Source organism: Vipera berus (genome assembly GCF_964194415.1).
Source record: "Vipera berus genome assembly, chromosome: 1".
Lineage (NCBI taxonomy): Eukaryota > Metazoa > Chordata > Lepidosauria > Squamata > Viperidae > Vipera > Vipera berus.
The window spans coordinates 225,368,864-225,387,970 of record NC_138202.1 but is presented as its reverse complement, the minus strand read 5'-3'; the positions used below and the strand labels follow the sequence as shown (position 1 = coordinate 225,387,970).

General features: G+C 40.0%; 1 protein-coding gene across 2 annotated transcripts; it reads right to left on the bottom strand.

Moving 5' to 3' along the window:
* Positions 1–402: 402 nt before the first annotated feature.
* Positions 403–17,072, bottom strand: CLN8 (CLN8 transmembrane ER and ERGIC protein). Of its 2 annotated transcripts, XM_081336827.1 has the most exons (3): positions 16,822–17,072; positions 13,035–13,686; positions 403–6,407 (listed from the first exon to the last, which is right to left on the bottom strand). In XM_081336827.1, exons 2-3 carry the CDS (start codon positions 13,575–13,577, stop codon positions 6,084–6,086), a joined length of 867 nt encoding a protein of 288 aa, XP_081192953.1. In that variant the 5' UTR covers positions 13,578–13,686; positions 16,822–17,072; the 3' UTR covers positions 403–6,083. The 2 variants fall into 2 exon arrangements, with proteins under 2 accessions (XP_081192953.1, XP_081192954.1); XM_081336828.1 differs by lacking the exon at positions 16,822–17,072 and having other exon boundaries at positions 13,035–13,968.
* Between the last annotated feature and the right edge of the window lie 2,035 nt (positions 17,073–19,107).

Sequence of the window (19,107 nt, the reverse complement as noted above, 5' to 3'; positions counted from 1 at the left end):
TCCCCAGGCATGTAAGCCTTGGGGAAAGGTAGAGTTGCCTAGCATTCCCCGGGATTGCTTACCTTTCAGGTGGTGTTCTCTTTCTATTGACAGGCCCTGCAGCCTACCTGAGGTTGCTCCTGGTCATATGAAGCCTTCGTTCTTGAAGCAGCTTTGGAAAATGCTCTTTCGCAGCCTCTGCAAATTGCACAAGAATAAGGCGTGCTATCGAGAATAGCTGTTCTTGGGTGTTGGTGAACGCTGATGTCACCCAAAATGTTGTGGCATGTTACCTTTGAAACAAATATGTCGTAGGTGACGCTATTTAATATTGTGATGTTTTTAAAATCAGTTTCAGTTGATTGAGTAAAGCAAAATACCGAATTATGAAATAAAAATAATTTTAAAGCAGGTACTTAGAAGTTTACAGCAATTATATTTTTAATACACGGATACAACACTTATCAGAAATAATTATATTTAAAATAGAAAGTAATATGGATTTTAATTTTTAATGCAGTTCTAATAATGAAGACTTTCTGGAGAAATAAAACAAAAAGATCTTTGCATAATATTAAGAAATTAAAATAGGTGTCAAAGTGAGTTTCTATGGGAAACGAGCTCCTCTGGACACAATGAGTACATTGACGTACTGCCTTATAAACAAAGTGGGAACATGAACACTGTTGCGAGACACATGAAACCAATCAGCATCCATTTTGCAACCCTCAAAGCCTTACCACATGGGCAATGTAAAATATTTTGGCTATTTGCATGCCGAAGGGAAGATAAAAACATTTCTCTTAAAACTTCGCAGCCCCATCCCAAATGGGCTACATTCCTGCCCACTTTAACATATTATTCATCCACACCATATCCTTATTAAGTCCCAAAATGTTGGCTTGAATTTGATAGCTGGTTTTCCTCTGTCAGAAGAAACAGTTAAAAAGAACTGCTGAAGCTCCTTCTATAGTGAACTGGGAACTTTTTTTTTTAATTTTATTTATATACCGCCCTTCTCCCGAAGGACTCAGGGCGGTGAACAGGGCAAGAATAAAAAATACAAAATTACAAAAGTTAAAAAAGAATTAAATATATGCCCACTAAAAACAGTAAATACAAATATTAAAATAACAATAAAAAACCCCACCAACAGTCTAATGCAGACATGTCAAATTTGTGACGTCACGTGACATCATGCGGCATATTGGAGCTTTTCACCATTGCCGGCAATGGGGTGGGTGCAGTTTCTTCATGACACGTCCGGCCTATGGGCCGGCAGTTTGACACCCCTGGTCTAATGTGAAAATTCAATGTATGACTCTGACCTCATGGCTTGGGTTTTATAATCACAACTGGACCACAGCAGGTTAGTAAGGCTATCATAAATAGAACACAGAATGAGTAAACTGGTAGATTTTGAAAATGTTAGTAATATGTAGATAGTATAATGAAAGAGAAACAACATTCAACAACAATGAAAGAGATAATTTCTTCCTTGGATGATTATGAACAAGATTAAACTGAACAGCTAACATCTTAAATGTATATAGTAAACCACATTTGAAATGAAGGATGCAATTTGGATGGCATGGTACCATTCCAGAAAAGATGCAGATTGAAGATTATGGACCATGGCATTGATTCTAGTTTTCCCTTTCCACGAATGGGCAGAAATATTGTACTCTATAACAGGGGTTCTCCAAGTAGCACCACAAAGAAGTCCATGCCTTTTTTCATTCCACATACAGATATCTAGAAATATCTGAGTGGCTACTGTTATTGACAGGAAATGAAACTAGATGGGCTTCTGGGCAACTGCATTTCAATATAATAGGGAAAAATGATTAAACTGAAAATGCTAGAAAAGGGGTTTTTTTTACTGAAAAGAAAGTACATTTCACTGCCCATTATTGTAACTGCAAGCAAAAAACTGTAAAGCTTATTAAACAACTGATTTTAAAAAAGGAAAGAACAAAAGCAATACATTTATTAGCAGAATCAATTTTTAAAAAGGAAAGAACAAAAGCAATACATTTATTAGCACAATCAATTATGGAGGAACAAGAAAAAATATATAGCAAATATATTTGCTGCATAAACTACTTAGAAAATAAAGTTCTTATTTTTAGGAAGTACTATACTCCATTGCAGATGGTATTGCAGATGGTACGTAACTGGCGGTAGGAATCAATATAAAACACATAATTTTGGGTTGTAGGGAAGAATAAAAGCAAGACAACTCAATAGTAAATAGTACAAATAACTATCTCATGTTCAACTTTATCAGTAATATCTAAGTAGGAAAGTCATAAACCACATTTTGTAATACCTCTTAGGGCAGGGGTGTCAAACTCAATTTCATTGTGGGCCACATCAGCATTGCGGTTGCCCTCAGGGGGCCAGGTGGATATGCCTGGGTGGGCGTGGCCTACTGGGTGGGCATGGCTAGAGTGTGTATGGCCTACTGGGTGGGCATGGCCAGCTCTACATTGTTCACATGAAGGGTGCCTATAGGGGCCTGGGCAGGAGTGGGACAGATCTGAGGGTCTCTGGCAGAAGGAGGGTCTCTGGGCCAGGGCCAGGGCCAAGGCAGTGGGGGCCGTTCCCTGTTTCCAGGATGGCTTCGCAGGCCGCATGAAACCACTTCGCGGGCCGGATCTGGCCCCCGGGCCTTGTGTTTGACATGTCTGTCTTAGGGCAATTAGGAAAAGAGAAAGGTGGTTAATTCCCTCCCCCCTCCTACTTTTCATTACAAAGTGCATATGATGACTTTTCTTCATACTGAAATTTATTTTGAAGATCACTTGCATGAAAAAGAACTTGGAGCTGCTAAGAAGTATTTACAAAATGCACATAAGCTAAACTAGTTTGAAATTAAGAACAAAGCATAGCTGAAACACTCATAATATCTAGTTCAGCTCTCACATTTAAATAAAAAATGAAATTCTATTTACATATGTGATTTCATTAATTAAACTACTGCATATGCCCAAGGTATGCTCATTTCCCAACGCCCACTATTCTTCTTAGAAAATACTCTATGTCAGCTATTCCACTTTTTTTTTAAAAAAAGATACTGTATCCCAACCATTCTACTTTTTAAAAAATATTCTTAGGGAAAAAAAGAGAAGTCTTATTTCTGTTGCAAATTTGTCCAACTGCCCCAGCAAAATTCCCATTTTTCTTATTTTGGTGCTAAGCAGCAAAGAACCAATGTAACAGAGATCTTTTACATTTTAGTCAACAATGCATAAACTGCAATCACAGGATTGTGTAGTAATACATGACCGCACAAGTTCTACCCATCCACTTCTTGGTGTGCCTGTGGTCCCTAAGGCTGCCACTGAATATGACAGCAGGACAACTATTACACACACACATCTTACATATGCATAAGGGAAAAAAATTCAATCAAATTTAATGGAGGTGTGTGTGGCCTGACCTGTTTTGGAACAGAACAGAAATGACATGCATTCAGGCGTGAGAGGGATTCTAATCAAAATACTCATTAGCAGCAGCATTCCCAACTAAATCACAGCACTGACTTGGTCAGGGAAAAAATATAGACCAAACTCTGAATCATTGTAGGCAACTAAGATAAATAAAACCTCAAGGGTCCAAAGCTATATATTAGCAAATGAACTAGAACAATTAAACTCATTTAAAAAAAAACAGTGGCTACTGCACATGTACCTATGCTATGGGTTAAACATCAAATATATCTGATTTTTTTTACTAACTACTTCTATGATTATAGATGAAGCATTAGACATTATTCCATACACAGTACAATTTTTCACCAACAGAAACATAAGAAAATACTATATACTACGTGTATGCAACTTTTTCAGTGGCCAATAGATAATCTACCTTTTCATTGCTTCCATTTTTAAAAGGTGCAAATGTTTAATAAAAAGTTTTTGTTGTGCAAACTGCAACTATGCTACTTTGGTTAAAAGCAAGCAAACTGGCAAACCTATGCTATCTAGAAAGAGATCCACAGTCAGAAACTAAACTGTAATTTCAATATCAAAAGTGTATAACTGTCCTTTTGAGGGATTGCAAGCAAATATTTACAATTTGTTCATTAGAGAAATTCTAATCATTATGACTGGAAAGACCCGTATTTTGCCCAGACTCCAAGGAAAATGCAATTAAACAGATTTTTTTTCTGTGACTTCTCACAGAAAATCACAATGGGCAGGTTGTTATCCTCCAGGAAAGATGTATCAATGAAAACATTTTATTAATTCGAACATGTCCCTGATTGGATTTTGATCCCATCCCCATCTATATTAATAGCATTTAGCATTTTTTCAGGGTCTGTTTTTGACAAAAGACTTATGTAAACATGGTCACAATCATCTTCAGAATGTAGATTTTCAATTTTTCTTCTCATGTTGTGCTACTACTCAGAACAATATAAGTTACAGTCAAGAAAAGTACATTAGTGGCAACATTCCCAATAAATTTTAGCTAGAAATATACCACAATTCAAAATTTCAAGAATGAAGAGTCTTGAAGATGAATTAAACTACTACTACCTTAACTTATTATTATTATGGTCTATAACTGCATTAAGATTTGATTGATAGATTAACTACAGAAATTCAAGCCAGATTTCCATACGTACATTTATATTATGAAAAGGTTTGCCTCTCTGAACTGTTATTCTTTCCAAGTAATGACTAGAGCAAATGTTTAATATTTCTTTTATGCCTAACATTCACAGCTATACCTGTTTCCTAAACAGGGGAAAAATAGGAGAAATTGGAGAAAACTAGATTTTAAAATTTTATGCAGTCTTATCAGTTTTTCACTAATTTTACTAGGGTGGGAAGAGAAAGAAATGTTTCAAGCTGTACTTAATTCATATATTTCCACATTGAGCTTGAATATAAACTGCATTAATCTGAGATTCTCATGCATTCTATATTACCTATACTAAAACAATATATACCAAATTCAATGTATTACCTTTTATAGTTGTTGTGCATTCCAGATAATTTTATAACATACTTGTTTAAAATAAGATGGGTACCTAATGCCACAACTGCCATTAGATGGCAGTGTTCAACAGCTTTCTATTGAAATATTAGGTTAAGGATTGGTTTCAGCAATCTTTACACAGCAATTAAGTAGTGGAATATGGTAGCTATATAGGTTCCTTCTTTTAAAATGCTTAGCTTTGAGAAAAGTTTTAAGGTTTATAAATTGATGTTGGATTTTAGACCCTGGGATTAACAGAACAGAACTTGATAAAATTTTATAAATTATCTAAAACGTGGGTATGCAAAAAGCTGGAAGCTCAACCACCTTCAACATCTCTCCTACTGAAATTGCAAAACAGCAGCTTTCCTGAGGTGCCACATCAAAATTTGAATTGGTTACTTATTGGAAATAATTTTAAGGTATATAGGCTTTTTCTACTAGTCACTATAGAATATTGCATGCTGAAGAGAAACATTTTTTTTAATGTTAAACCAAAGTCATGACCATATTTTCAATGTTCAATTACTCTTCAAACTAAATTATATTTCATAATGTTCTAGAATTGGTATTAAACATTTGGATGCTTTCCTAGGGAAAAAATGTAATGTTCCCCTCTCTTCTCATATTATTAAACTGGATTGGCATTTGGCATTCATTAGATAAGGTAGCAAACTTTACATAGAAACCGATTCATATATACACGAAAAGGAATTGCAGGAAGGTAAGTGCAATTTTAGATTGATTAAATGAGAAAGCATCATTTGTACTGGACATTCTTTCTAGGCTGCAATCTGTCCTAGAGATGACAGGTTCAAAATAGCAAGCCTTGGAAGCAGCAACGCAGGTTTTAAAGACAGACAGACAGACCAGGCAGTTTGTTTCCTGCACTTTGCTGGTTTACAAAATATTCCCACGTGAGTAACAATGCCCAACATTCAGGACACACCTGCAATATTGGTTAAATGAGGTTAATAATATTCCCAATTAAATAACATTACTAGAAACTAGTAATTTAGATCCCTTGATAGGCACAGCTTCATATTCCCAGCTGTCTGTCCAACTTATTTCTGACCAGATTTTACGGTTACCCATAGAGATCCAAGTTATTTTCAGAGCCCCTTCTTCTGGAATGCTTCCCCATTTACTTTCACAGATGAACCATTTTTCATTGTTCTATCACTAAAATTCCAGTCAACAGGAGAAAAAAGTTGAAGAGTCTTTTTGTGTGTCCAGTAGGGATTAAGTATGAAGGTAACAGCACTCAATCCTGTTAATACAACAGTAAAATATAAGAGTCCCAGATTTTCCATCACAGCATACCAATTGGAAAGACACACCCACCACATGTGGTAGGTAAGCATCATGCGGCAGTGAAACATGTGGACCATTATCCACTGACTTCCCTTCCAAAACAAAGTATTAGCCCGGCCAGCCTAGAGAAGAAAAAAAAAGAAATCCAAGTTAAAAAGATACCAAATAGATAAAATTGAAACATATTTCATGTGAAACAAGAACTATATTTGCAAAGTTAAAGCATTATGGAATCTTACTACTTCCAAGTTTAGTGAAAGAGTTATGAAAGGAGCAGGGAATCTGAAACAAAACTAGCTTGTGAGTAAGAACTTGATTAAACATCTGGATGACCTTTTGGAAGACAAAATGGAATGTCACCAAGAAAAATTATTAGGAAGTAGGCATAAGTTCTTCCAATTCCAGCAGATTCATGCTTTTTTGTCACATGACTGAAAAGGATCGCTCAAAGGAAAAATAACCTTTTGCATATGCCAAGACAGCAACTTTTTAATCCATGCCCTACAAGAGTTACAGAACTGGAAAATGCAGGAGAAAATGTCCCAACACATAAATCTTGGAAGGCTGCTCCAAAAAGAGACTTATTCCACAATAGATCTATATTTTATCTCTAGAGTTTGTCAAATCCATAGAAAATAATACTGGCTACTTAATTTAAATAAAAGGAGGGATGTCCCCTGCCAAACTATCCTAGGCTGTATTATTAGGAAGTAGAATTCAATTGAGGAGAGCCAGTCTAATCTAGTACAGGAGTCCCCAACCTGTAGGCCGTGGGACAGGCTGGCCAGTGCACACGTTTGCATGCACCCCCCCCCACTTGCGCTAGTGCCACAGCTGCAGGGCTCAAAAACAGGACACTGCACCTCAGAGCACGAAAACAGTCCGCTGCTGCATGGTGCACAAATGGGCACCGCCACACCGTGGGGCGCAAAAACGGGCTGCTGCCACACTGCAAGCCACAAAAACGATTGCTGCCGCGGCACTCAAAAATGGGGCATCGCCGCATCACAGGGCGCAAAAATGGGCTGCCGCCACGCTGCAAGGCACAAAAATGGGCACCGCCACACTGTAGGGTGCAAAAATGGGTGCTGCCACACCACAGGGCACAAAATCACCACGCTGCAAGGCACAAAAACAGCCGCCATGCAGGAACAAGGTGCTGTGCCACGCAAGAATGGAGCAGGGCTAGGGACTATCACACAGGCGCTAGCCCCACCCCGTTTGTGGCACATGTGTGCTCACAGCCCCCTGCACATGCACACATGTAAAATGCTTCCCCCTCCCTTTTCCTCCAGTCCACCAACTGACAAAGGTTGGTGACCTCTGATCTAGTAGTTAAGGCAATATGCTAAAAAGCGGGAGATTGTGAGTTCTAGTCCCACCTTAGCCATGAAAGCCAGCTGGGTTACCTTGGGCCAATCACCCTCTCTTAGCCCAACCAAGCTCACTGAGTCATTGTTGTGGAGAAAACAGGAGGAAGATGTCTGCTCTATTTGTAAAAATAATAAAGGCAGGATATAAATACAATTGTCTTTTAGTATTCTAAATCCATCTTATTAAACATCTTCATGGTATTCAAAGGAATCTTCTAATAAAGGCAATATAACATTGGAGGCTTCAGTATTCTGGTATAAACTTACTTTAACATGCAATATGTCTCAATATCCCCAGAGAATAGCCTGAATCCTAAGGTAGGGAAAATATGGAAAGTTCTAACACTCTCCCTTCTTCTACTCACTCAGGATGTTACTTAGCAATATAAATCTTGTTTTATGTGAGCTCAGTTAACTATACTAGTACAGTATGTTCAATTCCAGTAGTATCTCAAGGGAAACATTTGAATTTTTATCCAGGTTCCAAAACTGCTATGACTATTATTACACCTAAACATAAACAGATGGCCAGAAACCTCCTAGCACAGCAAATGATACCAACTTGATCTTGACATCCATATGGAAGCATTATAACCCACAGTGTTTAAATTGCTCAGTTGTTCCTATGAATTTAATTCTTCCTTAATATTTTGAAAGAAATCCTGGAGATCATATCTGCTTAGAAACACCACAGTTTGACAAAGCAGTTCTTCATCTAATATGTAATAGTGGGTAGTCCGTAACTAGTCAAATATAATAAAAAGTATACCAAAATGTTTTTCAAATATGTTACTTACAATTAGGTTCAAAATATTAAGAATATTTTCACGTGGTTATCCAGATTCTCAATCTTCATAAATTAAGTGTCATATTAAACACAACCGAGGTATTAATATTTTCTCTTTTACTTTTAATATTAAAATCTAGAAAGGACAGGTTGGGTTTATACAATTTATTCTTTTGTTTTCTAGTTATTTTAATGTAGAGAAAGCTAGCTGGGCTCACACAATATATTCAGTCAAGAATTGGAAAAGTATAGCCTAGAATGACAGGCACCCAACAGAATCCCTTTTACCTCCTCTATTAACATAATTTTGCAACTGCTATACCCCTGGGCAATTCCCAGGGATTAAAAAAAATAATGCATGTCTTATGGCCAAAGGGAAATTGTCCTTTACATATTATAGTGGTTGGGTTCAAACAAACTATGTTATGGCTCAGTATAATGTATGAACCAACCACCACTTGGAACTATCATTTTTTTCCTTTTTTTTCTCTAAAGCCCGATTTATTACTTGGGAAACTATACTGAATTGGGGTTGGCAAGGTTATAGTCTTTCCAATGTTTAAGCAAAGCTCCCATCACTCCTAGACACAGACTGAGCTGTTTTGGAACTCAGCAATATCTAAGAGAACACAAACTTCCTACTTGTATATTAAGTGATAAGCATTACTTGGTGCTTGGTGGAGCAGTGGGCTAATGCCTCCTTCAGTAACACCAGCTGCCTGCAATTAGTGCAGGTTCGCATCCCACCAGGCTCAAGGTTGACTCAGCCTTCCATCCTTCCGAGGTAGGTAAAATGAGGACCCAGATTGTTGGGGGCAATAAGCTGACTTTGTAATAATGCCGCTTGGGGCCCCCCGAAAGCCCTAATAATAAGCAGGCATATACATAGAACGAAGGCTATTGCTAAGCACATTGATTTGTGCTTTAGATTGTAAGCCGCCCTGAGTCTTCGGAGAAGGGCGAGATATAAATGGGATTAAAATTAAAAAAATTAAATTAAAAGTAATAAGCAGTCTTTGACCTGATTTTTAAGATTTCAAACTTACACATAAGCATAAACTGAAATAGACTAAATTGTTTGCATTTCTGTCATAAATGTTTACATTACAATGCTGTTTTCAATTTGCAGTCTGAAGAACAATCTATAGTATTATGATTGCAGTATAGAGTTCTGTTGCTTTAAACAAATACTATTCATACCGTGTTTCCCCGGTCTTGTATTATTATTATTATTTTTTGCCTCCAAAAGAGGCACCAGGTCTTATATTCGGGGGATGTCTTATCCGAGCCACTGCTTGCTTTCTTCTGTGGCCGCTTGCGGCCAGACGCTGCATGCTGCATCGTGCCAGTACCACCGCTCATGGCAGGCCACATGGTGCATCGCAATGGTGCCAATGTGCCATGTGGCTGCAAGGGGCCGCAAAAGAAGTCTGGCAGTGGCGTGTGGGAGGCCTGGCTGCAGGTGTGCTAAGTGGGTGCAGGGCATGTGGGGAAGCTTCTCAACCCCCACCCCAGCTTGATTTTTACTCACCCCACCTCCTACAAGCAGAGACGGTGGGACAGGGTTTTAACTAAGGCTTATTTGTGGGGTAGGGTTTATATTAGGGCCTATGTAAAACTCAAGCTAGGGCTTATTTTCGGGATAGGTCTTATTTTTGGGGCAACACAGTATATTCAATTAATAAAGCTAAATGACCACAAGTGACTCAAAATGGCATATTCAAAAGATTGTAAAACACACTATCCCAGTAAAGTAGCTTTAAGGGACAGCTTCTGAACCGCTGCATATACAACTCTCCTCTTCTTATTGCTTTCTATGCCACCTCTAAATGAAGGGAGCAAGTTTCCATTTGCTGTCACTTGCCTTGTCTTTCCTAATGGCACATATGATTCACTTCGCCTTAAGGTCTTAGAAAAAGAGAAGCTGTTATATTATGTCATGACCTCACATACAAGGTTTTACATGACTTCCTCAAATGTATGAACATTGTTGATATCAGAATGTAGTTGCAGGAAATAAACATTCTCCAAACAGAACTCAAGATTATTATTTTCTTTGATGGTGGTATTCCAGAGCAGTCAAACAATCCACAAAAATAGCAATTTTAATCTATGGTTCCATGTTGCAGAAAAACAATCCAATTATGTACATAGTTCATGATATTTTAAAATGGGACACTATGTGTGTTTCATATAGAACCACATCTTATTGAACTACTTAAAGCAGTAGTCTTCTATTTGGTGTGGTGTAACTGCCCCATGTGCTAAACCTATCATAGATTGAAATTCTTAATACAACTTTAGTTCTCCATTGGAATACACAGTAATTTTCAACATGAACTATTTTAAATGAGATTACAGTTCATGTAACTAATCACTGTGATTAGCTACAAAGGGAAAGGACAGAGCAATCATAGCCTCCCCGCCCTGCCCCAGATAGCACCATTGAATGGAATTGACAATTACATGGCTAATTTCTACCAGCATTATTTCGAATCTTAAATGCTTCATCACTCTTCCAGTGATCTGTCCCACTGTCTTCAAACTGGCTGGGGACAAGTACAGAAAGTTGTTTACCCCTAACCAGGTTTATTGATTCTCCAATATTTTTCCAGAAGTGTTTTGAATGCATTTGTATTCTAAAACACAGTTCTAAATTAAATTTAAAGTAGCATGTGTAAATTTAATAAACACATTTCATCTGGAAAGCTCAATAAAGGTAAATATCCTATTAAAAATGAATTATTCAATTAGGAATTATTCCTAGCTGCTGTTCTATCACTTAATGTTCTAGATATAAGAATCAGCTCATCTTTTCAGGAGTGCATTTATTATTTTTATTTTATTTTTTATTTTATTAAATTTATATACCACCCTATTCCCGTAGGACTCAGGGCGGTTTACAGGGAGGGTTAAAAACAGACATACAAAAATTAAAATCAGATTAAAATTAATTAAATCAAGTCCCAAAATTTAAACTAAAACCCAATAAAATTAAAACCCCTCAGCCTGGGCCAGACAGCTCGAAGAGCCAAGTTTTCAGGTCCCGGCGAAATGAGCGAAGGTTGGGGGTAGTCCTAAGTTCCATGGGGAGTTGGTTCCATAGGTCTGGCGCGCCTACAGAGAACGCTCTTCCCCTGGGAATAACACGCTGGCATTCCTTAACCGGCGGTATCCTGAGAAGGCCCTCCCTGTGGGAGCGCACAGGACGAAGGGAGCTTGATGCCGGCAGCAGGTGTTCTCTCAGATAACCCGGACCCAAGCCATACCGAAGCCAATGTAGCTCGCGGAGTAGAGGTGTTACATGGGAGTATCGGGAAACCCCCATCACAACTCACGCGGCCGCATTCTGCACCAGTCGAAGCCTACATGGGCAGCCCCATGTAGAGAGCGTTTTAGTAGTCTAAACGGGAGGTCACAAGCGCATGGGTGACTGTGCATAGGGCATCTCGGTCCAGATAGGGTCGCAACTGGCGCACCAGGCGAACCTGGGCAAAAGCCCCCCTGGTCACGGCTCCTATGTGGTCTTCAAAATTGAGCCGTGAATCCAGGAGGACGCCCATGTTGCGAGCCCTATCAACGGGGTGTAACACCTCACCCACCATCATTAAAGATGGAATAGTCTGGTTAACCCGAGATGCCAGTATGCACAGCCACTCAGTCTTGGCAGGATTGAGACGAAGCCTGTTTCTCCCCATCCAGACCCGGACCGCCTCCAGGCAACGGGACATCACAGCGAGGGCATCGCTGGGTTGGTTCGGGGTGGAGAAAAAAAGTTGGGTATCATCAGCATACTGATGATACCCCACCCCAAAACCACGAATGATCTCGCCCAGCGGCTTCATATAGATGTTGAACAAAAGGGGAGAGAGAACCGACCCCTGAGGAACTCCACAAACGAGAGGCCTCGGGGCGGACCTCTGCCCTCCCGTCAACACCGACTGCGAGCGGCCCAGGAGATAGGAGAACCACTGCAAAACAGTGCATCCCACTCCCAACCCCGAGACGCCGCAGTAGGATACCATGGTCGATGGTATCGAAAGCCGCTGAGAGATCTAATAGGACTAGGAAAGAGGAACAACCCCTGTCCCGAGCCCGCCAGAGATCATTCACCAGCGCGACCAATGCCGTCTCCGTGCTGTGCCCGGGCCTGAAACCCGATTGGTACGGGTCCAGATAATCATAATTATGACACTCTTCTGTAACAGTTAACATCTGTTGGTATATGAAGAACACTAGCAATGAGGACCTCAAAGCAGCTGTGTGCTCAGACATGAGCCTAGGCCTGATCACTCAGAGACTCTGGAAATTCATACAATAACAGAGAGGAGATGGAGGATTAGGTTCTAGATAGGAGATTCAACAAGAAAATAGTGGAGAGTGAGGGTTGTAACCTGAACCTTGCAGAATAAAATGTTTTATTACTGAAACAAGCTGTCATCATGCTCTCAGAGCTGCTGCAGTTCTAGCCTGTCTTGCCATATGGGGACTAGTCCAGACAAGATATGCAATTCTATATAGCCACCATAGCTGTAATCTCAATTTGCTTTCTAGCTAGTCAGAGAGAATTGCTCTCACTGCTCTCTCACCTTTAAAAGCATCCAAGACATGCAAGTGAAAGGTGTACTCATTTCAAGTAGCATTCCCATCAAAGGTATGTAATGTCCAGATTTTATGTTGGTTATCAGACCCAAAAAACCACCAAAAGCAAGAAAATGGTGAACAACTACAAATAAATCAAATGTTTTAAAGATAAAATTAGAGACATGAACGGCTACATTTTCCAGCAAAAAGAAGCCAGAGGCTATGAGGCAACTAAACCAACTCCAGTCCTGCTGGGAATAAACCACGTCAGCTTGAAAAACTGGATCTAGAAGCAAAGCCCAGAAGCCAGCCACACAACTCTGAATGCCAAACACGCCTCGTGTGGCAGTCAGATTCCAAAAGACTTTCTCCTTCGCTGGCAATGAGCGGTAAGTCATACTCAACCATGAAGACAAAAAATGTGAAAAACAAAATATTCCCAAGTAGAGAAAGAAGCCAATGGCCACTAGTGCCAAACGAACTTCCCACAGAAAATAATTCCAGGCAAATATGGATCTAGATGTTGCCTCATCATTTTGAAGATTCATGTCTTCTACTTATGTTGAAGTGATTTGGGGAGCATCTACTAGTCAGGTCCACTTGGGAATCTTGAACTTTTGCTCATGCAGTGAGGAGCAACCAAATTCTCATTGTCATCTGTAGAAAAAAATAAAAAAAAAGTTCTATACAGGAATACACACATGCTTACACATTAACATTTTATACCTAGTTCTAAGAAATCATACAGACTCAGTTTACAGAAAGCACTAAGAGGTCCTTCAGTTTAGGTAAAGCTTCTTGTATGACAAAATGGCTTAGAATTTTGTGTAAAGAAATAATTATTCAACAAACTGATTAAGTAAACATCATATGGGAATCCAACTATGCATTACTAGTAGCAATGCAGAAGTTCCTTGGATTTCTTGCACATACTGTACTTCTGCAATTAACACTGAAATAATCATACATTCTTAGTACCTGTTATCAGCCATATTAGTGTGGCTCTGAATCCAGATACTATCCTATATAAACAAGTCATGTCCTTGTAATTGAAATTAAATATGTGTAAATATATACTTATTGTAATGAACTTTTTAAGCTATGTTTTTTTAAAAAATGTTAGAGTTGCATGCACCTAACTATGAAAAATGCTGAGGAGAAAACTAAAGATGGCATGGGGGATAGCTGGCTGACAAGAAATCCACAGTCACCTTCTTTGATCTGTGCCTTCCACAAGGATTGAACTTATTAAGATGGGCCTGCAGAATAGCTTAGACAAAATTATGGTTGGCTAATGTGCAACTCAATACATTATATAAATCCTGTCAGAGTAACTAGTATATGGTTTGATATATTCTGTGAATCAAAAAACTCAAGTCAATTCAGATAAACATGGTTAACTAAAACTAAAATAAATTTCAGATAAACATGGTTAACTAAAACATGAATTAGCAGGAACAGAGTTATGAGCTAAATAAAAATAGATAATCAGTGGTTTATAGCCAACTGTGTGTTCTTTCACTGTATCTTACTTACCTTGTATTGTTTCACACTGTCAGGAAAATGAAGTTGCACATACAAGCTTGGAGGCTACTTAGGGAACACTGTGGCCCTAACAGGTAACTGCTGTACTTTGCAGGCAATTTCACAGGTGCATATGACTGCCTAGTCATTAGCAGGGAAGGGATGTTTTCAAGCTTTCTTCCATAGTGCCTTGTAGATGGATTTAAGTAAGCACTAAGTTCCAGATGTATATTTCATTCCTAGCCATTATAAGCACATTATTTATTTTATTTTTATTTTAATTTCATTTATATCCTGCCCTTCTCCGAAGACTCAGGGCGGCTTATGCACCTTTATTCAAATCTGGATCACAATAATTAACCCTTAACTGAAAATAAATTAACACAAACACACACAAACATAAAAAATATGCAGTACTTACTAACATCCTACCAGATACTTTTAGCAATTGTTCCTGATTTCTGATTTTTTTTAAAAAAATAGTATTTATTTCTCTCTCTGATGACTTTGTACAATAATGGTTATAGTTGTCTGATTACCAAGGAAAGAATTACATTTTTCCCCTTAAGAGTTGACAGGCACTCAGTTGATGGACTGTCTGCCATTACACAAAAATCAGGTACCGGTATGCCTAATTCAGAGTTGAATTCCCAATTTTGTGCTGGCTGAGCATGATGAGAGCGGGACTCCAACATAGAACTGAAGCGACAGCTAGCTCAATATTCCCACCCAAAGGTATTTTTAAAATAAATTTCTGCAGCCTGATCCTTTTAACTTGGAAATACAAAAATCTAAGTATGCCACTGTCACTAGATGCTCACCCTATAATGTTAATAATTTCATATAAGGTAATTCTCCTGATGATCATCTTCCAAAATTCTGTCTTCCCAAGTCCTTTCTCCATAGACCTCATTGCTTAAGAAAACCTTTCTGGGTAATGCAGACAACCAAGCCATCCCCAAAGCCCAAGGCTTCTCCAGATTAATTCTTGTCTAGCAACAGATTTAATATACCGTAAGTAAAGCCTTGTTGTGACACCCTTATTAAACACCTAAAACGTTGAGAGAGAAAAAACTGTTTTTAGAGAAGAGTGGCTACGCTAATAACTCTGAAGAAACCCCGAGGGACAGGGAAAAGTAATAATGTATCCCAAAAATTACACTTCCAAATTACAGGTAGTCCTCAACTTATGACCACAATTGAGCCCAACTTTTCTGTTGCTAAGTGAAACATTTGTTAAATGAATTTTGCCCCATTTTACAATGCTTTCTTGCCACAGTTGTTAAGTGACTCATTACAGTTCAGTTAGTAACACAGTTGTTAAGTGAATCTCCCCCTTTGACTTTGCTAGTAAAAGAGGTCAGAGAAGGTGGCCACATGGCCCCCAGTACACAGCAACCGTCATAAATAGGAACCTGTTGCCAAGTGTCCAAATTTTGATCACAGCACCACGGGAATGCTCCAAAGGTTAAGTGTGAAAAAACGGTCGGTAAGTGGCTTTTTTTCCCCCAGTGCCTTTGTAACTTGGAACGGTCATTAAGTGAACTATTATAAAGCGAGGACTACCTGCACTCCCCCTCAGATCTCCTCGCCCTCGTCTCTCTGGTTCCATAAAGAAATACGAATTAAGCTTCACTTCTGCTAAAAGCGTCTTCCGGTATTGTAAAACTAACAGAGAAAAAAAACCACCGCCACCGCCGACGCCACCCAACCCGGAGAGCAACCGGCTCCCTTCGTCCCTGGCGGGTGGGCAAACGGAAACCGGGGCTATTCGGGGCTTATGGTGTACATCCGTGTCCCAACTTCACCCTTTAAAAAAAAAACACGCTGGCATCCGAGAAGGGGGTTGTGTTTATTCTTACTCCCCCTCTACACACACACAACACACAACACACACACTTAAATTTTTACCACAGCCTTCTTTATTCGTGCCAGAAGCACTTTCAGATCCAGGGGTCTTCAAACTTGGCCCTTTTATGACTTGTGGACTTCAACTCCCAGAATTCCTCAGCCAGCAAAGCTGGCTGAGGAATTCTGGGAGTTGAAGTCCACAAGTCATAAAAGGGCCAAGTTTGAAGACCCCTGTTAAACATTCAACACGAAGTAAAATCAGCATGAAACCCCAGAAGCCCCCCCCCTCGGTCAGAGATATTACCACAGCCGAGGGAGGAGGAGGAAAACTGCAGCTCGCCAAAAGGAAGCCGCGTTTTCTCTCCTCAAGGCTTCTCCTAAACGCCGCGCCGCTAACTATTCCGAAGCGGTCCTTACCGGTTTTACACCAAAAGGTCTCTCGCTCGGTCGCTTTTCTCTTCCTCTTCGCAACTACCCCAATCTGCCTTCCGTTTTGCTTCTCTGGAAGTTTTGGGTTGGTTTGGTTTGGGTTGGAGTTTTGTTTTTTTTTAAATGTCCTCTTCCCGTCACGCGCTTAGCAACACCGCCCCCCCCTCCTCCTCCTCCTCGCGGTCAGCCGGGTCCAAAGCAACCGCCGAGGACGCCAGGTCGCTTCTGTGGCGCGCTCGCGGACCGGGCCGCGCACGCGCCTTCGTTTCCCCTTTTCTTCATCCTCTTCGTCAGCTAAAACGGGTTGGGGCGAACCATTTGGCCCACTCGGAGAGGGGGAGGAAAGGGGAACGTAGAGTCGCCGTGGGGAACAGTTTCTGAGGCAGATGGGCGTGAAATCTAAATGAACGAGTCAATTTCTTCGGAATAATAACGAAGTCAAAACTTCGCACGCACCATAAACGACCCGCCTTGGCAAATATTAGCTGTGACTCTTTAGACGCCTAAAAGGCGCTCTCTCCAGTTCTGTTGGACTTTGAACCCTAGACTTCGGGCTGAGACCAAATTTGTTTCTGTTATTTTGTACGCGATGCTCGCGTGATAAGCTTTGAGGTTTGGGGGTTTTTTTAAGTGCCTTTCCGTCAGATTTTTTTTTTCTTCCATATAAACGTAAGATGTGGGTATCATCCTGTATCAATGTAAGGCCCTTTGGAAAAATTACAGCCCCCAATTAGTACGTGGTGTGCTTTCAAGAATAGTTGTCTGGTGTTGGGAGAATGGTGGCATGTCACCTTTGAAATGCGTGTCGTGATCTAGGTCAATTCATTGATATTGAGGTATCATTGATATTGAAGTATCTAGGACTATTCACGTACACCCTGTCTCATAATTGCCTAATAATAAGTTAAAGCTCATGTGCTAAGATAGGATCATTCTGCTAAGCTTGTAAGCCGCCCTGAGTCTTCGGAGAAGGGCGGGATATAAATGGAATTAAAAAATTAAAAAAAAAATTCTCAACAGCAGGAGCTTTCGGTTACCCGCATCATAAGGTTTGTCCTCCAGCCTTGAGGAATCTAGGCAGATTTAATTCAGAAATTGCATAATGTGATAGGAACATCTTGGTGAAATAGATGATACCTATCTGTTGTTGTTAGTTGCAAAGTCGTGTCTGACCCATCACAACCCTATGGACAATGTTCCTCCAGGTCTTCCTGTCCTCTACCATCTTCTGGAGTCCATTTAAGCTCACGCCTACTGCTTCAGTGACTCCATCCAGCCACCTCATTCTCTGTCGTCCCCTTCTTCTATTGCCCTCAATCTTTCCCAGCATTAGGCTCTTCTCCAGTGAGTCCTTCCTTCTCATTAGGTGGCCAAAGTATTTGAGTTTTTGCTTCAGGATCTGGCCTTCTAAAGAGCAGTCAGGGTTGATTTCCTCTAGGACTGACCGGTTTGATCGCCTTGCAGTCCAAGAGACTTGCAGAAGTCTTCTCCAGAGTTCAAAGGCCTCAATTCTTTGGCGCTCAGCCTTTTTTATGGTCCAGCTTTCCCTGCCATACATTGCAACTGGGAAGTCCATAGCCTTGACTATACGCACTTTTGTTGACAGGGTGATGTCTCTGCTTTTTAGTGTGCTGTCTAGATTTGCCATGGCTTTCCTCCCCACGAGCAAGCGTCTTTTAATTTCTTGGCTACAGTCCCCATCTGCAGTGATCTTGGAGCCCAGGAAAATAAAATCTGTCACTACCTCCATTTCTTCCCCATCTATTTGCCAGGAATTGAGAGGGCCGGATGCCATGATCTTGGTTTTCTTAATGTTTAGTTTCAACCCAAGTTTTGCACTTTCCTTCACTCGCAACAAGAGTCTCTTTAGTTCCTCTTCACTTTCTGCCATTAGAGGAGTATCATCTGCATATCTTAGGTTGATGATGTTTCTTCCGGCAATCTTAATTCCAATTTTTGATTCATCTAGCCCTGCCTTTCTCATGATGTGCTCTGCATATAAGTTAAATAGGCAAGGCAACAGTATACAGCCTTGCCGGACTCCTTTCCCAATTTTGAACCAATCAGTGGTTCCGTGTCCAGTTCTCACTGTTGCTTTTTGGCCCACATATAGGTTTCTCAAGAGACAAATAAGATGGTACACCCATCTCTTTAAGGACTTGCCACAGTTTGTTATGATCCACACAATCAAAGGCTTTAGCATAGTCAATGAAGCAGAAGTAAATGTTTTTCTGGAACTCTCTAGCTTTCTCCATGATCCAGCGTATGTTGGCA